The following is a 15,798-nucleotide window of genomic DNA, read 5'->3' on the forward strand; positions in this document are numbered from 1 at the left end:
TGAAGAACAGCACTGTTGCACATGGACTCAGTTGTTTAAAAAAGAACCAATAAGAAAGGTTTATTTTCCAACAAAGTGCAGTGGTGTGACGAAGATTTTAGCACCTTCATACATTGGGCCGGATTAATCCAATGTGGGTCCCTGGGCTAAGAGGCCTCCAGTAATTTGTAAAGGCCGCCCTCAGCACCAGTGTATCACCTCCGCCCCACCATACATAGAAACTTACCTAGTACTTGTCACGGACACTAGGAGTCTTTACCCAGGGATCACCAGGTGATAAGCTTACCAGAGCAGTATAGATGGTAATATGGTACTCTGGTAGCGGGGTGATCACGGAACAGGAGACAGCAGATGATAGAGAGGCTCGGGAAAGTCTATGACTAGCAGCACTGGTAATATATATGTAGTAATACACGAGGAACTGAATGGACAAAGGACACGTGAGGGTAGTCAGTGGTCTGCGGTAGCAAGTTGTACCACTGCTATAGTGAGGAGGAATGTCCAACAGCAACGAGGAAGTGATGAGAGTCAGCGGTCTGCGTTTAGCAAGTTGTACCGCTGTCTGGGTGAAGGAATGGAATCCAGGTGAAGGTATCCGGGGAGTCAGTGGTCTGCGTTAGCAAGTTGTACCACTGATATGTGAGAGGACACTGGAACAGGTGACACAGGAAACAGGGATCAGTGGTCTGCCTCTAGCAAGTTGTACCACTGAATATATAAGTGAGGAGGAGCACAGCGAGAGACTGCAATACAGGGAATACACGGGCACCTTGAACTTGATCCACAATGACATGCACAATATAGTAATGACTGAACAGCACTGCAATAATACAAAGTCACAGAAACTATCCGGGCAAAATATAACACAGTCAATGATGGCAATAGTCTCAGCGGATAGTAAGCTCCAGAGGAGAACAACTCAGTCCAGCAAGATATGCAATACACCAGCACAGTCAATGAGAAGTATGCATACCGTGGTTCAGGAGCAGGCTGTCAGACAGGAGTGCAGAGATACCTGAATGGTTGGAGGCCGGCAGGAAGCGAAGTCCCTGGAGGGTGAAGCGGTAATCAAGTAGGTGCAGCGCACAGGTAGGTAGACCAGCAGGGATAGCAACAAATACTCAGGAAGCAGTAGTATGTAGAACTGGACTCCTGGAGAACCCTGAAGAGTAGCGATGGTCTAGACGAGATGAATGCAGCGAGGCGTAGATCCGATGCAGACTGGCAAGTAGACACCGGCAGGAACACTGAGAAGCACGGAGAGCGGATCAGCTGCTGCAGACACAAGTAGAACTGAGGAGTAGCAGCCAGCAGGACTCTGCAGGTACACGGAGGTAGCGGGTAGAAATCAGCAGGTGCAGTCACGATGAAACACGGGAGAGTAGAGCTGAGCTGGAACTGTTAAGCACGGAGAGCAGCAGATAGGAATCAGCTGGTGCAGTCTCGAGGAAACACAGGAGAGTTGAGGTGAGCTGAAGACTGGAGTGCACGGAGGCAGCGGATAGGAATCAGCTAAACAGTCATGATGAAACACAGGAGAGTTGAAGTGAGCTGAAGACTGTAGTGCACGGAGGCAGCGGATAGGAATCAGCTAAACAGTCACGATGAAACACAGGAGAGCCAAAGTGGTCTGAAGACTGGAGTGCACGGAGGCAGCGGACAGGAATCAGCTAACACAGTCACGATGAAACACAGGAGAGTGGAAATGGTTTGAAGACTGTAGTGCACGGAGGCAGCGGATAGGAATCAGCTAACACAGTCACGATGAAACACAGGAGAGTTGAAGTGGTCTGGAAACCACAGGAGAGTTGAAGTGGTCTGAAAACCACAGGAATCAGCAGCGCTGAATACACGAGGAAACACAGGAACACCTTCAGAGGCTCATGGGGAATGAGACTCCAAGATCAGGCAACGAGGTATGGAACTCAGGTGCTTTAAATAGGGAGTGTTGCCTGATCAGCCAATTAACTAAAGGGACAGGTACTGAAGGTTTGAAAGGGCTGCGCATGCGCAGACCCTCAGGATGGTGGACGGCCACGGTTCCTAAATACACGGGAAGAAGCACTCACAGTCTGGTGAGTGACAGTACCCCCCCTTTTAAAGGTGGGCACAGAACACCTGGAACCGGGCTTGTCCGGATTTTTGGAATAAAACTTCTTAAGAAGAGCTGGGGCGTTGAGATCTTCAGCTTTGATCCATGAACGCTCCTCAGGACCAAAGCCCTTCCAATGAACGAGGAAACGAAGAACTCCTCGCAAAATTTTTGCGTCCAATACATGAGTAATCTCGAAATCTTTCTCCTGATGAACTTGAACTGGCTGAGGTGCTGAAGGAGGAGTCGAGAAACGGTTGATGATGAGAGGTTTGAGCAAGGACACATGGAAGGCGTTGAAAATACGAAGGTTCTTAGGAAGTAGAAGTTTGAAACAAACTGGATTTATCACTTGAATGATCCTATATGGACCAATAAAACGGGGAGCGAATTTCATAGATGGGACCTTCAAACGAATATTTTTGGTAGATAACCAGACACGATCTCCAATTTTCAGTGGTGGAATAGCCCGCCTCTTCTTATCTGCGAAAGACTTATATTTGGCAGATGTCTTCTTTAAACAGGTTTTGACCTGAGACCAAATATTTTTGAAGGTCTGACAAACAGTCTCTACAGCAGGAACTTGGGTGGGAGGGAGGGCAGGAAATTCCGGAAAAGACGGATGGTGACCGTAAACCACAAAGAATGGAGTTTTGGAAGATGACTCATGGTACATGTTGTTATGAGCGAATTCAGCCCAAGGAAGCAATTCTACCCAGTTGTCTTGATTGGCTGATGAGAACATCCTTATAAAGGTCTCGAGATCTTGATTGACCCGTTCAGTTTGTCCGTTTGATTGAGGATGGTAAGAAGATGAGAGTGCTAATCGTATGCCCAAGGTTTTACAGAGGGCCCGCCAGAATCTGGAAACGAATTGTACTCCTCTATCTGACACAATCTCAGACGGACATCCATGAATACGAAAGACTTCTTTGATGAAATGTTCAGCCAGAGTAGACGAGGAAGGCAAACCAGACAAAGGGACAAAATGAGCCATCTTCGAAAATCTGTCTACCACTACCCAAATAGTATTACAATTTTTACTAGGCGGAAGATCAGAAACAAAGTCCATACTAATATGGGTCCAGGGCTTGGACGGAATGGGTAGTGGTTGAAGCAACCCCGCGGGAGTTCTGCGGGAGGATTTAAACTGAGAACACAATTCACAAGCAGCTACAAACTCTTTGACGTCTCTCCTCATCGAGGGCCACCAGTAACTTCGAGAGAGAATCTCAAAGGTCTTGCGTTCACCAGCATGTCCAGAAAAATGAGAAGAATGGAACCACAAAAGGATTTTCCTCCTAAGAGTAGGAGGCACGAGGGTCTTCCCAAATGGTAGCACTTTAGTGGAAGAAGCAGCCAGCGAGATACATTTGGGGTCTAGTATAGAATGGTTGGGAACCTCTTCAACGTCACAGGACGTCACAAAAAGTCGGGATAGAGCGTCAGCTTTCTTGTTCTTGGCAGCTGGTTTGAAGGTTATGATTAATTCGAAACGGGAAAAGAAAAGAGACCATCTTGCTTGACGAGGATTCAAGCATTGGGCAGACTGTAGGTATGACAAGTTCTTATGATCCGTGAAAATCGTCACAGGGTGACGAGCTCCTTCCAATAAGTATCTCCACTCCTCTAATGCAACTTTGATAGCCAGCAACTCCTTGTCCCCGATAGTGTAATTTTTCTCCGCAGGCAGGAGACCCCGAGAGTAAAAGGCACAAGGATGGAATTTTTGTTGCTCCGATCGTTGGGAGAGAATGGCTCCTAAGCCAACATTAGAGGCATCTACTTCTAGGAAGAAGGGAAGTGTCACATCAGGCTGGCGAAGAATGGGAGCAGAGGAGAAGGACTCTTTAAGGAATTGAAAGGCTTGGAGAGCCTCGGATGACCATTGCTTAGTATTGGCCCCTTTACGAGTCAGGGCCACAATCGGAGATGCAATGGACGAGAAGTCTTGAATGAAGCGTCTATAGTAATTGGCAAAACCTAAAAAACGCTGGATGGCACGAAGGGTAGTTGGCTGGGGCCAATGTAATACAGCATTCACCTTTTCTGGATCCATTTGTAGGCCAACTCCGGAAACAATATACCCCAAAAATGGAATCTGGGGTAACTCGAATGAACATTTTTCTAGTTTGCAGAATAATGAATTTTTCCGGAGTCTGGAAAGGACTTCTGCCACATGTTGGTGATGAGAAGGCAGGTCCTGTGAAAAGATCAATATGTCGTCCAGGTAGACAACGACACATACATATAACAAGTCCCGAAAGATCTCATTAATGAAGCCCTGGAAAACAGCGGGGGCATTACACAACCCGAAAGGCATTACTAGATATTCATAATGCCCATCTCTTGTGTTGAACGCTGTCTTCCATTCGTCACCGGGCCGGATTCTAATTAAATTATAGGCACCACGAAGATCCAACTTGGTAAAGATCCGAGCTCCCTTGATGCGATCAAATAACTCAGCGATCAACGGAATGGGATACCGATTTTTAATAGTAATGGCATTGAGTCCACGAAAATCTATGCAGGGGCGTAGTGATCCATCCTTCTTTTTTACGAAGAAGAACCCGGCTCCAGCGGGAGAGGTGGAAGGTCTAATAAACCCTCGCTGGAGATTCTCTTGGATGTAATCTGATGTAGCTTGAGTTTCAGGTAACGAAAGTGGATACACCCGACCCCTAGGAGGAGTCTTGCCTGGTAGAAGATCGATCGGACAATCCCATGAACGATGAGGAGGAAGACGTTCAGACTGAGCTTTATCAAAAACATTGGCAAATGAAGCATACTGAGGAGGGAGTCCCGGTGAGGGAGGTGAGATGGAAGATTGCTGTATCTTAAGAGGAATGACTTGAGAAAGACAACGATGATGACATTCAGCTCCCCAAGACGTAACTTGAGGAGTGCGCCAGTCAATCTGGGGAGAATGACATTGAAGCCATGGAAGGCCTAAGACAATCGGACTTGTCGTAACAGGAAGAATTAAAAACGAAATCTCTTCATGGTGTAGCACACCAATCTGAAGCGTTTCTGGAGACGTACTCTGGGTGATGAGACCATTGATGAGACGTGATCCATCTATAGCAGTCACAGTAATCGGTGTTTTCAAAGTAATCACTGGTAGGGACCATTGATTCACTATGGATTTAGAAATGAAATTTCCTGCTGCTCCAGAATCAATCAGTGCTTGAGACTCAAAGGATTTGGTAGCAAAGGAAATCGTAACATCAAAAGCGCAGACTTTTAATTTCGTAGAAGATGGAGAGGACTCCAGGGACCCTATCTTCACCTCTCCAGAACTAGTTAGGGCCTGGCATTTCCCGATTTCTTAGGGCAAGAACTGAGCGTATGTGTGGAATCAGCACAATAGATACAAAGTCTATTCTTTACTCTTCGGTTCCTCTCCTCTGAAGTTAATTTGGAACGTCCTATCTCCATGGGGATCACAGGAGATGAAGCTGGACGAAATTGAGGGGTTGAGCGAAGAGGTGCTTTAACTGAAGTTGTTTTTCTCAGATTCCCTTTCACGAAACCTCATGTCTACACGATGGCAAAGAGAAATCAAATCTTCTAAAGCTCTTGGGTAGTCAGTGCATCTTTAATTTTATCGGAGAGCCCCTGCCAGAAGGCGGCAATTAATGCTTCAGTGTTCCACTGAAGTTCAGAGGCTAATATCCTAAATTGAATGACGTACTGGCCTACTGTACGAGAACCCTGACGTAAACGAAGAATGCTGGAAGCAGCGGAGGTCACACGACCTGGTTCATCGAACACACTTCGGAAAGTAGAAATGAATTTGGCACTATCTTGTAATACAGGATCGTTTCTCTCCCACAGAGGGGAAGCCCAAGCCAGAGCTTGTCCAGAAAACAATGAAATAAGATAGGCCACTCTGGAACGATGGGTAGAAAAATTTTGAGGTTGGAGCTCAAAATGAACTGAGCATTGGTTGAGAAAACCCCTACAAGTTTTGGGGTCTCCATCGTATTTTGACGGAGTAGGCAGGTGAAGCGTGGAAGCCGTAGACACCTGGGATGGCACTGGGGAAACGGAGGAAAGCACAGGAGCTTCAACATTAGCTGTAACAGTCGGTCCAGATGTTCCTTGGGAGGCTAACGACTGGTAACATTGAAGTAACAGCTGTTGGCGAGCATCCTGTTGCTCCACACGGGTGACCAGATGCTGCAGCATCTCTTTGGCTGTAGGTTCCGTATCTGGGTCTGTCATGGCCTGATCTTACTGTCACGGACACTAGGAGTCTTTACCCAGGGATCACCAGGTGATAAGCTTACCAGAGCAGTATAGATGGTAATATGGTACTCTGGTAGCGGGGTGATCACGGAACAGGAGACAGCAGATGATAGAGAGGCTCGGGAAAGTCTATGACTAGCAGCACTGGTAATATATATGTAGTAATACACGAGGAACTGAATGGACAAAGGACACGTGAGGGTAGTCAGTGGTCTGCGGTAGCAAGTTGTACCACTGCTATAGTGAGGAGGAATGTCCAACAGCAACGAGGAAGTGATGAGAGTCAGCGGTCTGCGTTTAGCAAGTTGTACCGCTGTCTGGGTGAAGGAATGGAATCCAGGTGAAGGTATCCGGGGAGTCAGTGGTCTGCGTTAGCAAGTTGTACCACTGCTATGTGAGAGGACACTGGAACAGGTGACACAGGAAACAGGGATCAGTGGTCTGCCTCTAGCAAGTTGTACCACTGAATATATAAGTGAGGAGGAGCACGGGGAGAGACTGCAATACAGGGAATACACGGGCACCTTGAACTTGATCCACAATGACATGCACAATATAGTAATGACTGAACAGCACTGCAATAATACAAAGTCACAGAAACTATCCGGGCAAAAGATAACACAGTCAATAATGGCAATAGTCTCAGCGGATAGTAAGCTCCAGAGGAGAACAACTCAGTCCAGCAAGATATGCAATACACCAGCACAGTCAATGAGAAGTATGCATACCGTGGTTCAGGAGCAGGCTGTCAGACAGGAGTGCAGAGATACCTGAATGGTTGGAGGCCGGCAGGAAGCGAAGTCCCTGGAGGGTGAAGCGGTAATCAAGTAGGTGCAGCGCACAGGTAGGTAGACCAGCAGGGATAGCAACAAATACTCAGGAAGCAGTAGTATGTAGAACTGGACTCCTGGAGAACCCTGAAGAGTAGCGATGGTCTAGACGAGATGAAAGCAGCGAGGCGTAGATCCAATGCAGGCTGGCAAGTAGACACCGGCAGGAACACTGAGAAGCACGGAGAGCGGATCAGCTGCTGCAGACACAAGTAGAACTGAGGAGTAGCAGCCAGCAGGACTCTGCAGGTACACAGAGGTAGCGGGTAGAAATCAGCAGGTGCAGTCACGATGAAACACGGGAGAGTAGAGCTGAGCTGGAACTGTTGAGCACGGAGAGCAGCGGATAGGAATCAGCTGGTGCAGTCTCGAGGAAACACAGGAGAGTTGAGGTGAGCTGAAGACTGGAGTGCACGGAGGCAGCGGATAGGAATCAGCTAAACAGTCACGATGAAACACAGGAGAGTTGAAGTGAGCTGAAGACTGTAGTGCACGGAGGCAGCGGATAGGAATCAGCTAAACAGTCACGATGAAACACAGGAGAGCCGAAGTGGTCTGAAGACTGGAGTGCACGGAGGCAGCGGACAGGAATCAGCTAACACAGTCACGATGAAACACAGGAGAGTGGAAGTGGTTTGAAGACTGTAGTGCACGGAGGCAGCGGATAGGAATCAGCTAACACAGTCACGATGAAACACAGGAGAGTTGAAGTGGTCTGGAAACCACAGGAGAGTTGAAGTGGTCTGGAAACCACAGGAATCAGCAGCGCTGAATACACGAGGAAACACAGGAACACCTTCAGAGGCTCATGGGGAATGAGACTCCAAGATCAGGCAACGAGGTATGGAACTCAGGTGCTTTAAATAGGGAGTGTTGCCTGATCAGCCAATTAACTAAAGGGACAGGTACTGAAGGTTTGAAAGGGCTGCGCATGCGCAGACCCTCAGGATGGTGGACGGCCACGGTTCCTAAATACACGGGAAGAAGCACTCACAGTCTGGTGAGTGACAGTACTCTTTGCTGCAGACTTTAGACCCCAGGTGGCACTCCTTTTTTCTTCTTGCCCTGCTGTCTGGTAGAGCGAGGTGCGCAGCGAGCTGGTCAGTGAGAAAGTCTTGTGTCATAGTCTCACGTGACCTCTTCGCTAAGCAGCATGCTATGCACAGCGGTTGCACTGACAGCTAGGCAGCTAACAGCATCAGAGTTGCTGTTAGCTGCTCCTACCTAACTTGAATGAATGGGAGCCAATTAGAGATGTCACTGACCCCCGTGTTCTGGTTTTGGTGTTGGTTTTGGATCAAACACATGTCAGCTCCTAGCACATCTAGGAAACATTGCCACGCAGAAGTGTCAGTAAAGAAAAGTGGTGCAAGATGGAATTGTCCTTGGATCATGAAACCAGTTATGGTGCATTTGATCGCTCCACCCGTACCTTGGATAACTGTGGTAAGTCTACAGCTAATACATGGCGACGAGCTCTTACCCCTTTAGTTTGCCCAGTTCCGCTTGTCCACATAACTGTGGTTAAGTGTACAGTGGGTAGAATGGCATTTTGTAGCCCAATAATCAAATTTTTATGACCCTTCTGGTAGAGGTGAGGAATAGCTTTTCTAGTAAAATGGTGTTGTGATGGAATTTAGTAACAGGGACACAAGACCGCAAGTAATTGTCTAAAACCAGCTGCATTAATAGTGGATATTGGACGCAGATCTAATACTAGCATAGTCGCCATTTTGCCTGCAATCCGCTGTTTGACTGGATGACAGCTGTCATACTTGCTTCCACTTGCAAAGGATTGTTTAACAGTCAATTGTTGTAAACTACTAGTAGTCTTCTTCTTAGTGTGCTTCTGGGATGAAGATTCACCCCCAGCAGCAGCAGCAGCAGTGGAACGAACGCTCAAGAATTCTTCTGAGGTATCCAGGATAGTGGAGGAGTCACTTAGCCTTAGCAACTTGGATGCAAGACTAAGTCCGATTGCTACTGAGGATATTGATGAGGACGGTGTTGTGGGTGTAGATTGCAGGCGTTGGGATGTAGGTGAGAGAAGGGACCTAGCTGATGATGGACTGCTTGTTGTTATTTTTTTAGCATAAGTTTCTGATTTTCTCAATAGATTACCATGAACTCGCTTCAAATGCGAGACATGAATGAGGTTCCTAGATGGTTAAGGTCCCGACCTCTACTGACTGTGGCTTTACAAACGCTACAAATGGCTAGACAACTGATGTCAGGATTTGGGTAAAAATAATTCCACACATAAGAGGTGGATTTTTTGGTCTTATGCCCAGACATGACAATGGCCTTCTTCTTATCACGTGTAAGAACTGCTTCCACTGGTGCAGGACTTACACAAACAACATCATCCTCATCAACATCCTCATTAGCGTCCTTGTCAGCTACACAAATATCCCCCTCATCCTGTTGCAATTCCAAAGTAGGATCCTCAATTTGTGTATCACTGGCTACACTTGGTCTGTTCATGCACACATCTGAAGAAATGTTGAAAGGGGCCTTCTTTATGGGTACACTATCAGACAGGTCAGGATTACACACAGCACTTGTGGATAGACTCTCCTCAGGGATTTGTGTCATTTCTGTATCAGAACATACATTTTCCTCTAATGCCTTACTGTTTTCTTCCAGCTCGGCTTTTACACGTAAATTTGGACACCACTTTTGGAGTCCGAATAACAAGGTCTTGCTTGGTCATTACTGATCTTACAAGAAGATGCCTCAGTGACAGTTGCAGAACTAGCAAATAGAGAAAGGCGAAGGCCTCATTCTTTCCTTGCCACTGCGTGTGTAGAATGGCATGTTTGCAATTTTATTTTGTTCTGCAGATAACTTTGCCTGGATTACAGGTCTTTTTTTCTTGGCCAAGGTAAAAGGTGTTTTTTTACATTTTTGTTTCCCTGACTTAAAAACACTTTGCACTTTAACATAGGCTTTAGCAGATGACGTAGACAGATTACTATTATCATGACTGGTGCCAGCAGCTGCTTGGTGCTCCTGGTCTTCTGTGTACTGCTGTGAATACATTTTGATAACACAGTACAGTTTGACTGCAAATTAAGAACAACACTGCCAACCCTATTATTTCTATTTCAGCAATGACAATTAGCAATGGAGAAATGAAGCTCTCCTCTTTGGGTTTTACCTATATAACACAGTACAATGTGACTGCAGATTTAGAAGACCAAGCCTGCCAGACCTATTATTTGTATTTCAGCAATGACAATTAGCAATGGAGCAATGGAGCTCTCCTGAATGTCACTGGAGACTTTGAAGAACATTGCTACCCCTCCTCTTTCTTTTCTACCCATGATGCTGCCCAAATGCACTGGAGACTGCCAAGAACTGTGCTACTCCTTCTGTGTCCGTCTGTGAAATGGCGCAGGATCGCCGTGGAGGGCGGTACTTATAGAAAGCAAAACTCGCGAGATCCGACGACGTAACAATGACGTTTTGCCTTGTTTTCAATTCCGAGGGTACGCCAAAGTACCAAGCCGGCTCAGCTCGGTACTCGGATCTGCTAAGTTCGGTTGTGTTCAGTTTTCAGGAAACCGAACCTGAGTATCTTTAGATCCGATCACCGGTATTAAGTTATAATCTTTGTTAGGGCCCCTCGGCCGCCCGAGGCCTGTGGGCTATAGCCCAGAAACCAATATGTTAATCTGGCAATGATCATACATCTTGCCCCACCTACTCGGTGACACAAATAGTGTCACTGAGTCACACCTGCCTCTTCTTTTCCAATCTCCTGTCTGCGTCTCCCAGAAACGAAGTATGAAATAGAGCATAAAACATACACAAAATCAATGAAAGGTATCTAATGATCAGTGTGGGCCAATGCACATTTGTATTTTGCTACTAAATAACCACCAATGTCTCCAAATTTGATTGTATTTGTTTGGTTTTATTGATGACCAAACTAATAATACAAATGAAATATGTGGCTGAAGTTCCAGGTTGTATCCATTGGTGCTGTGTGATGTTAGTCGTGTCAGTGATGATGTTTCCTTTTTCTTATATGAAAATTTATAATGCTGCTAACTGTGATAATGGGGTCTGGGCACCATCATTTTGTTGTTTTTATTAAAAATATCACCTGTGACGTCCTGTGAATTACTAATATGATAACATTTTATTGTTAATTATGTATTTAGAATAAACTAAACGTTTCATGGACAATGGTAAACTGATTTCACAAATATTAAAATCTCATGCCTTGATATTTTCACAAACTTTAAGTTTTGTGTCACACCTCTTTAATTATTAACTGCTGACACCTACTGGTCAGCTCATAAAATTACAACACTTATAAATAGAGTAGCCAATTGATAAGGTACAGCTTCCCTATAGCTAGCTGCTCTCAGAACACCCTCAATTTGTTGGGGTATCGGCTCAACAAGGTGTCAGAGAAGCTCAGAGCTACAGGTCTATGTAAGATGTCTCCCAGTTTTGTAAATTAGCTGGTGGTGAAACTCTACACTGTAGCCTGTTCACTCTCATCCCCCAGACACATACTTGCCAACTCTCTCGGAATGTCCGGGAGACTCCCGAAATTTCGGAAGGTCTCCCGGACTCCCAGGAGAGCTGGCAAATATCCCACAAACGGGATCTTCCTGTCAAAATTACGCAATTCGCAGTGAATCGTGTCACTTTGGCCATGGCCCCGCAACAAAAATGACATTTTGATGTGATCCACCGCACCCCGGCCCTCCTGCCCTCCAACCCCGCCCCCCTGCCTGGGATCTCCCGGAAAGGAGTTCCAAAAGGTTGCCAGGTATGCCCAGACACTTGACTGAATTGGGATGTAGAGAGTGAAGAGGACACTGCATTAACTACTTCACTGCTAGAGGTATGTGCCAAATATACACTTAAGAACCATTACCTGTTTTTTTTAATTTGTGGTATTTATTCATGCTTCAGTCTACTGCGTTTTTTTTTATGGGGGGGGGGGGGGGATAGACAGAGCTTCCCTGTATCATAGTTGAGTAAAAAATCCTTTTTGTGTGTGTGATTCTTTCCTTACATACTTTCACAAAATTTAATTCCACAAAACATACTCCTTATTATATTCGGTAAGTGTTTGTGTGTGTATATATATATATATATATATATATATACCGTATTTTTCGCTCCATAAGACGCACTTTTCCCCCCAAAAAAAGTGGGGGAAAAAGTGTGTGCGTCTTATGGAGCGAATACTGCAAAAAAGAATGCCTGCAGCCAGATCAGATCATTGTATCAGTGCTGCGTGTCTTAGCCGTCTAAAACATTTTGTAGTTTTTACCGGCCGGGAAGAGTGGTGCGATACCTTGATAGAGACCATTCGTTACTATTGCTGCAGCCCTGAGGAAGCCTCAGTTTATGAGGGTAAACGCTTTGGATACTTACATTTTGAACGACTCACCAGGTTGCTACTATCTGGAGAGTTGAAGGACTTGCTGGATTTGCCCGGCTAGGAAAAAATATCATTCAGCATCAAAGCGGAACAAAAAATCTAGGCATAGGTTCCCCGCCGGACCAAGGAAGATAGAACACGCGCCAACGGAGTTCCTGTGCATCCAGAGCTGTCGCTGTGGACTCAAAAACGGACTTTACAAGGACCACCTGGATTTTGGCTTATTATCCCCCAAACTGTAAGTTTACAAACGAGTGTTTTTTTGGGTACAGACTACAGTCAGAAACATACCACCGATAACTACTACACCATTAGTGACTTTAAATAATTTTCATGATGCGGAGAACAACATGCTGCTAAGGAACATTTTTTTCACAACAAATGCCTATTATAGTTTTTATATACATTGATGTTCAATTTTACTCTGGCCAGAGAAATTACATGTTTATGCATTTTAAAATAAATACAATATAAAAGAGTATAATTGAAGAGTGACATATCACTATTTATAGAGCGCCAGGGAAACAATCTACTGCTCTATTGCTGCAGCTAGCCTGCACGCTAATTACAAATCCACTTGGCCGCTGATTGTCTGTGAAAACCAGGAGAGCTTACCATTTCTATATGAAAAAACCGCTTGTTGTCTATTTATGACAAAGGACTTCCACTCTAAAAACTAGGTGCGTCTTATGGTCAGGTGCGTCTTATGGAGCGAAAAATACGGTATATATATATATTAACACTTTAACTACTTTTTTGGTGCAACATTTGTTAACAGACAACACAATAGTAAAAGTCATCCAGGTCTATGGTAGAGCATGTACACACATGGGGTGTCATTCATTAAGGAAAGCAAAGCAAAATAAAAGAGTACATTTGCTCTTGGACAAACGATGTTACAATGCAAGGGGTGCAAATTAGTTTATTATTTGCAGGTAAGGAAAATACTAGCTGCTGTTTCATGTAGCTCACAAATACTTGACAGCTTTATTTATACACTGAAATATAAAGTTGATCACCAACTATAAATCTGTCACCACATTTTAAATTTACCTCCTCCTCCAATGCAATATGGTTTTGCTAAGGTACAAATTTACTCCTTTTTTTGCTTTGCTTGCCTTAATGAATCAGGCCCATGGTCTAAAGCTGGGTACACACCTATGCATTTAACGTGTAGATGACACGATTCACTACAGTTTGGTCAGATATTGCAAGAGAGTGTGTACGCTCCCCCGATCATGTTTCCTAATTATGCAACTATGTCATTTTCAATTTACATTACAGTAAGTTACATGACCTGTCTAAAGACTACTACTATGCTTCGAATCTACAGCACAGGATACACTATCTCCTATAAAATGTGTAACTTCAACATTTATTTATATAGCGCCAGAAAATTCCGTAGCAATTGGGAACAAACACAATAATAAAACAATACTGGGTATTACAGACAGAGAGGTAAGAGGGCTCTGCTGACAAGCTAACAATCTTCTCATATATAGGGCTGTGTAATAAAAGAAGAATGTATTATGCCATTACCTCTTGTGTCTCATGAGCGACCAGTTGATCCATCAGAATTCTGCGCCGCCTCTTTTCCCGTTGCTCACGCGCTACTGTATCCTCTTCTAACCTCTTCTGAATTTTTCTTACATAATCATCGGTAGAATCCATTTTTAAGAGAGGTGACTTGAGGCTACCCGTTGACCTGAGCCGCTGTAATGTTGGGCTCCTGAAAAAGAGTTCCGTTGTAAGTTATTGAAAAGCATAGGGCCAGATTCATTAAGGAGCGTGACTGTCGATACATGCCATATTTTGCGTAAAATCGCTCTGCGCGTGTCTGGAACCGGAACATACGCCAGTGAACGCATCAACGTCCAATTCACCTTCGAGCGCAAAGGACCCTTACGACAGGCCACGATTTCATGGACAGAACGGGGAGGGGAATGGGTAATCAATGTACAGTACGGGCGTGCCAAGTTTGAGCGCACGCTGATTCAAGCTTTGGGCATCTCGACAGTACGTTTTCCTGTTGTATCACTTGCACCAGCTGCAGGACAGGTGTACGTGCTGATTAGTAGTGATGATTGCTTAGCATGCATGCTAGAACAAGTGTCTGCAATCAGGAACAACTATAAAAATATATTACATGTACCGTAGACAGTGATAAGATTCTAATAAATGTATTTAATGGGAAAAAAATTATGGTGACATTAATAGTTATTATTTCCTCTGTGCTGTCTTTTGGGACTTTATATTCCACGTATGTATTGGATGTATCCTGCAGTGTATTGTCTGTTAGAGCAGAGCGCCCCTAGATTCATATTCAATAACAGATGTATCTTTACACGTGCGCATGCCCGATTTATGTACGGTAGTTCTGTGTGCCTTAATGAATCAAGCCCATAATCTGAAGCAAAAGGAAAAACACAGAATCACTCCTTTGAAACGTTAACCATAAAGGAAACGCTAAACATTACAATGAGTTATAATGACCACAGAAATTTTATAGGAGGCAGCAGGCAAATATAAATCAAAATGATGTTAACGTTAAATGCTGAAAATATACTGAGACCGTAAAAACGCTAATGCGGATCATATTGATAGAATGCCACAAACGCTTATATGACATGATTAATTATCAAACCTATTAACACATTTCTATATATTGCTAACTTGACAATCTTTATAATTCACTCTCTCATATTTGCTCTCACTATCTTGAGCTATCGTTTTAAAATAATTTGCTATTAGTATAAAGAATATTTTCTTTTTTAATTTGGATGATTTTAGCTGTGTATAAAGAATTAATATTTTAATTGATCAGTGTGGCACCATAGAGTGCCCCCATAACGGAGGGTTTTTTCTTTCTCGATATATACTGTACCAATGACACTAAATATTGTCATACTCTGGGGAGCACCCCCTGTTTATCCAAGAATATGATCATAGATCATCATTATATGACTATTTATGGATAAATTAATGAGGCCAACATTAGTTTATTTTGTCCAGTGTGGATATTCACAATTTCTTTACAATATGAAGAAAAAGGAAGTCAAACTACTTTACAGTGTGATAAGCTAGCTAAAAAGGTGTGTAAATGTATATATATATATATATATATATATATATATACACAAGTTGACACGTGCATGATACTCATGCATTCTAGTCAAATCAAGCTACTTAAGGTGTTAAAAAGGTTCTTGTCATGC

General features: G+C 44.2%; 1 protein-coding gene across 1 annotated transcript in view; it reads right to left on the bottom strand.

The window, feature by feature from the left end:
- Window positions 1-15,798, bottom strand: part of SPEF2 (sperm flagellar 2) — a 166,341-nt gene that overhangs the window by 111,735 nt on the left and 38,808 nt on the right. Inside the window, exon 7 of the mRNA XM_075184373.1 lies at window positions 14,123-14,312. Within this exon, the coding sequence (XP_075040474.1) occupies window positions 14,123-14,312 (190 nt within the window). The remainder of the gene's footprint in view (window positions 1-14,122; window positions 14,313-15,798) is intronic.

Source organism: Mixophyes fleayi, chromosome 1 (genome assembly GCF_038048845.1).
Source record: "Mixophyes fleayi isolate aMixFle1 chromosome 1, aMixFle1.hap1, whole genome shotgun sequence".
Lineage (NCBI taxonomy): Eukaryota > Metazoa > Chordata > Amphibia > Anura > Limnodynastidae > Mixophyes > Mixophyes fleayi.